General features: G+C 49.0%; 1 protein-coding gene across 7 annotated transcripts in view; it reads right to left on the bottom strand.

Annotated features, from left to right (window-relative positions):
• The window catches only part of Plec (plectin), a 66,171-nt gene that overhangs the window by 55,423 nt on the left and 4,898 nt on the right, over positions 1-5,850 (bottom strand). For 3 of the 7 annotated variants that reach the window (XM_010630585.1, XM_010630589.1, XM_010630594.1), the window contains exon 1: positions 5,686-5,843. The exons of the other annotated variants lie outside the window; for them this stretch is intronic. In XM_010630585.1, coding sequence (XP_010628887.1) covers positions 5,686-5,782 — 97 coding nt within the window. In that variant the 5' untranslated portion in view covers positions 5,783-5,843. Of the gene's footprint in view, positions 1-5,685; positions 5,844-5,850 lie in introns of those variants that run through there. 7 annotated transcript variants of the gene reach the window in all.

The following is a 5,850-nucleotide window of genomic DNA, read 5'->3' as shown; positions in this document are numbered from 1 at the left end:
CAAAGGACATCACCATGAAACTAAAAAGGCAACCCATAGAATGAAATAAAATTTTACAAATCTGAAGATCTTTTGCAAAGAAGACCAACAGATGGAAGGAAGAGGGAAAGGAGGGTAGTGGAAGGGGATATAAAAAGAATTAAGCTGTGTTATGTACCAGCTCCCCACAATCAATGTTATCCCTATGTACCACAAACATGTACTAGTAAAAATTTGAAAAAAAAAAAAAAGACAAGAAAAATCAGTACAATAGGGTAACTATGTTTGAGTTTACTTGAAAGGCATTGTGCCCAATGCTAGAAGGATGAATCCACCCCACTGGCTTTCTGTTATTTTTTTTTTTTTTTTGTACCAGTTATTGAACTTGGGACCTTGGGCTTACAAGGCAGGTGGCGGCACCACTGAGCTAAATCCCTGGCTACTTTCTCATGCCAATCATTTTGATACAAAACCTTTCACTAATGTTTCTCTCTGGATGATATTTTCTTTCAGTTCTCTTTTTTTTTTTGGAGACAGTATAATTTAGGCTGGCTTTGAACTCAAGGCAATACTCCTGTCTCTGCCTCCCAAGTGCTGGAATTACAGGCATGCACCACCACACCCAGCAGGATGATTTGTTTTCTTTGGCAATCTTTAAAATTGAAATTCTTTCTTTCATAACAGTTTTTATCATAAAACTAAATAGCTAGGTGCGGACACACACACACACACACACACACACACACTCACACACACAGAGCCTGTAATCCCAGTACTTGAGGGGCCCAGGCAGGAAGATGACCACGAGTTCAAGGCCAGCCTGGTCTACATAGTAAGTTCAAAGTGAGCCTGGACGAAGTGTGACCCTGTCTCAAAAAACAAACAAACAAAAAAAACTAAACAAATCAAAAATATAAAATGTTGTATCAGGTATATAAAGATTACTATCTGATAAGGGACTTATATATAATGATAAAAACAGCTCAATAGTTTTTTTAAACTCAATTTAAAAATGGACAAGAGAAAAAAAACTGGACAAAGGACCTTAGTAAACATTTCTCAAAAATTAATCAAATGACCAATAAGTACATTAAAAAATGCTCAACATCATTAGCTATCAGGAAATGCAAATCAAAACCACAATGAGCTACCACTTCACACCCACTAGAACTGAATGTCTATAAACAAAAAGTCAGATAATAACAAGTGTTCGCAAGGATGTGGAGAGATTAGAAACTTCATACACTGCTGTTAGGAATGGAGAATGCTGCAGCCACTTTGGGAACAATCTGGCGGTTCTTCAAATGATTAAATATAGAATTACCACACCACCCAGGCTTCCACTCCTAAGTATCTACAGGAGAGAAATACAAATATACAGACACACAAAAACTTCTATGCAAATGTGCAAAGCATTATTCATAATAACCAAAAGGTGGAAAAAACCTCAAATATCCACCAACTAATAAATGAATAAACAAAAGTTGGTATAGCCACAATATGGAATATTATTCCACTACAAAAAAAATGAAGCATTTGGGAGATGGGGATTTAGCTCAATGGTGCTACTGCCTGCCTTGTAAGCGCAAGGTCCCGATTTTGATCCCCAGTACAAAAAAAAATAAAAAACAAAAAAGCACTTGGGCCAGGGAGTTAGCTCAGTGGCACTGTGCCTGCCTTGCAAATGAAAGATCCTGAGTTTAAAAAAAAAAAGCAGCACTGATATACACATACCAGGATAAACCTTAAAATACAAAATCACAGGATTCCACTTATATGAAATGTCCAATCCAAGCCAACCCATAAGGACTGAAAGTAGATCAATACTGCCAGAGGCTAGGTGACAAAATCATTCTGGAATTGACCAGTGATACTGTACAACTCCAAATATACTAAAAGCCACTGGATGGCACACTAAATGGGTGACAGAAGGGCATGAGAACTACATCTTAATAAAGCAATTAAAAAACAGCAATAATAAGCATGAAGTGAGCCTTATCAGGGCTGACACGGAAAGCCAGCAGCTTCACAAGGAATTGCAGATCCAGCTTACTGGCTTGCTCTCCCTCTTAATCTCACTCACAGTGAGTGTAGGGGCAGACCTATAACTTTCACCACTTTTCTTTAGATAGTCCCATAAGACTTAATGGCTTTGTTTTGCTTTGTTTTGAGATAGCATCTCTGCTGTGTAGTTCAGGCTGGCCTTGAACTCACTATGTAGCCGGGGTGATCCTCCTGCCTCAGCCACCCCATTTTTGAGATTACAGGCATGCACCAGCACTCCTGGCAGCATATTTGACCTCTGACAGTAAACACATACCAAAAGTCTTCTCCATAAGGTCCCAAATAACTGTCAGCTGAGCCCCTGGCCCTGCAGACCACACCCAGCATTCCTCATCACCATTCACCCATGCGAGCGTCCTGCAAATGCTGGCTGAGGGTTGAGGCTGATGCTAGGGACACAGATAACCAAGCTCAGGGTCCAGCACCACAGAGAGCAGGGACAAGTAAGTGAACAGGGTACCTACCATCCACAGGGGCACTGGTCAGACTGAGGCCTTCAAAGAATGTGTGGAAGCCCCCGAGCTGGATCTTGCTGCAGACACACTAATACTCATCCTGGTCCATTTCCACTCCCCAGAGTAGTGCAGGCTTCCAAGGTGGGTACCCAAACCCTATCCCCTTGCCAAGAGTACCCACTCTTGCCCTCCTCTCTCATATCTTTCACTCCTGCTCTGGAACCACTTCTGTGTTAGCACCCCCAGCCCCACCCTGTGATCCATGCCATCTCTGACAGGCAGTCCTCAGATATCCACACCTAGTTGCCCAGACCCTCCTGGCTGGCCACTCCCCACCCTCTCCCTGTACCAGATGCTCTGACCCTATGGACCAGCCCTAGGTGTAAAACACTGCTATAGAGGCTCAGCTGTTCCTTCTTCCCCTTCTGTTTCCCTCAAATCCTTCCCTGCCCTCCTACCCAGCCACTAGGCTCACAGGACCATAGCACAGTGGCCCATCCACCAGCTTGGAGGGACCAGGGGTGAGGGTGCTCCTTGCCACAGTCCTACAGCAAGGAAGGTCCCCTCTTATGGACCCCCCCAAGAGCTCTCCCACCACAAATGCCTCAGCAGTCTCAACACTACAGGTATCTCTTCCGGTTGAATGGCAGAAGGGGCTCAAGCAGACAGGAAGTTAAAAATGTCCCAAAACTGCATACAGTGACACATGCCTGTAATCCCAGTACTCAGGAAGCTGAGGAAGGAGGATCACCATGAGTTCGAGGCCAGCCTGATTCACATACTGAGTTCAAGGCCAGCCTAAATTACATAATGAGACCTTGTCTCAAAAAAAAATTATTTTAATTAAAAAATTTTCTGTTTTAAATACAAATGTCCTGGGGGCCGGGGATTCAGCTCAGTGGTTCCACTGCCTGCCTCACAAGCACAAGGACCCAAGTTCAATCCCTGGTAGCAAAAAACTAAAATAAAATAAAAAATAAATACAAATGTCCTGGGAACAGCAGTGTCCCATAGCCATAGAGGAACAGTGATTTCCAGGAGCAGAGCCAGGAATGATGTGTCAAGGGAAGGGCCTGAGGTGTGAAGGGAGGTAAAGGTCATAGGGGTGAGAGAAAAGGAAGGTGGCATCTCTGTAAGATTGGCTGGGACAAAAGCCAGAGTGAGGAAGAAGCCAGAAGCAAAGGCCAGATTGCATCCTCAGTTCAGGCATGGCCTGGGCAGGGGTCCTCAAGGACAGATGGAACTCCCTGCCATCACAGAACAGCTGACTCTGGGCTGGGCCAGAGACGGGGAACCTCTACTTTTCCTGCCCCGCTTTCTCCCAGGCCCTCAGAGACCAACACGGGCTCACACAGACTGACATCAGGGAGTGCCCCCTGCCTTCCTCACTGGGGACTGCCTCCCCCACCCCTCCACCCCAGGGACAGGGTAGAGTGGAGGTGCTTCAGCCCCTTAACGCCCAAGTGGCTGCCAGGGATCAAGTGTGGCATACTCCTCGGACTCAGCCTATGGCTCCCAGCCCTGGAGCCAGAGCCAAGGAGACTTGGGGTCCCTGGCATGCCCTAGAAGCTCTTTTGACTTGTAGCTCCAACATCTGTTTTTCTGCCAAGCGACTCTCAGGACAGCACACACCTGTGAGCAGGTGCTCTATCATATGACTGTATTTCAGACAGGCCCATCTGTGCCCATGGTCAGAAACCAGGCACGAGTCCCCAATCACCTCATCAGCCTCCAATGCCAGACATGAAGGCGGACATGAATCAGGACAGCCCCATATGTCCATATCAATCTCAGCCCCCAGGGAAGGTAGAAGGGTGCTGAACTGATGCTAGGAACCTCTAGGCTTCTTCAAGACCACTCAGGAAGTCCCCGCCCCAACAGCTGAAGAAACTGACTTTCATGGCTTCAACACAATGCCGGAGAAAGGTGGTGAACATACATGCCGAAGTGCAGTGGGCTGCTTGTATCATTGGATGCTGTAAAGGTTTGCTATCACTACTCTAGAAGAAAACACTACTCTTCATCTTAAGTAGAGTGTCCAGTTCATAAAAAGAAAGGCTGTGGCCCAGGCTGCTTCCTTGCCTAGCCTCTGGCCAGGTGGGCCCTCCAAAGCATGGCCAGCTGTGCAGTGCATGAGCATCGGGCTAGTCTCCCAGAGCCTCCCCAGAGTGCAGTAGTCAGACTGAGGAGCCCACTGTCCAAGGAGAGACACCACCCAGCCCAGGTAAACTGGTCACACAGGTCAACAGGTCAGCCACATACTGGCTAAGAGGCCCACAGAACACATCCACTGTACCTGAAGCATTATGAACCCTACCCTGCCCAGGTGAGAGATGGGGCCAAGTGACACCATGGGGTTCCAGGCAAAGCCCTAGCTGCCTATCTCTCCATGAGCTGCCCTTGGAGGCAAAGCCAACAAAACTAGCTTGGTGGAATTGGAACCTGGTCTTCTCACCTCTACTTGGAGCCCCCACTATGACTCTGGCCAGCCTCTGTGGGCTGGGAGCCAGGGCAGTGTCCATGTCTGCTCAGAGCCCAGTGATCCAACCTGGAGCGAGGCAGCTGAGAGCAGTGAGGTCCTGGGAAGTCCTAAAGGTTCCAGAAAGGTGTGGCACAGGGCACAGAGGTCCACTAAAGTCACTCATACAAGGCTGCTCCAGGGAACAAAGGGTACAGAGGGCTTCCCTGTCATGGGAGGGTATGGCTCAAACCCTGGCCAGTTTGAGGCAATGAGGAAACACAGCAGCTATGTGACCCACTGTCAGGCAGCAGCAGCCACCCGCTGCTTAGGCAGGGCCCCAGAAGAGGGGCAGGGACAGCTCAACTGTAACCCACGTGTCTACTGGCACAGACCCCAGACATTGGCCCAGACCCCGACCCTGACAAGCTCCATTCCCGCCTGCGCCCATGCCCGCGCCCCAGCCCACCCGATCCTGTGCTGCAGGATGCCCTATTAAGGGCATGGCTGCAGGGGCTCGGTAGAGCCTGCCCGCCCCTTGTGGGACCTCCAGCCACAGGTTGGGGTGGGGGGTGGGGACCCCGGCAAAAAGGCGAGCAAGTGGCCGGGTTCTGCGTAGCTAGTCAGGACAGCCACTTCTACAAGGTGGTCAGCAGCCAGCTGTCAGTCTGGCAGACGCAGCGCTGCGTGACCGCCCAGAGGGTGGGCAAGGTGGGGCGGATGGCATACCTTTGTACTTCTCCCGCACCTCTTCATAGGCCTGGATGAAGTCCTGCTCGTCGGGTGGCGGATTGGACGTCAGGAGGGCGGCCATGCCTGCGGGCATGAGACTGCGGACGCGTAGGGACAGCCTCCAGCCCGGGCTGCCTTTCTGCCCCAGCAGCTGAGGCGCGT

This window comes from Fukomys damarensis, unplaced genomic scaffold (genome assembly GCF_012274545.1).
Source record: "Fukomys damarensis isolate Sample0158 unplaced genomic scaffold, DMR_v1.0_HiC HiC_scaffold_5, whole genome shotgun sequence".
In the NCBI taxonomy this organism is placed as follows: domain Eukaryota; kingdom Metazoa; phylum Chordata; class Mammalia; order Rodentia; family Bathyergidae; genus Fukomys; species Fukomys damarensis.
Note: the sequence above shows the minus strand (reverse complement) of the source record. Positions and strands in the feature narration are given on the sequence as shown.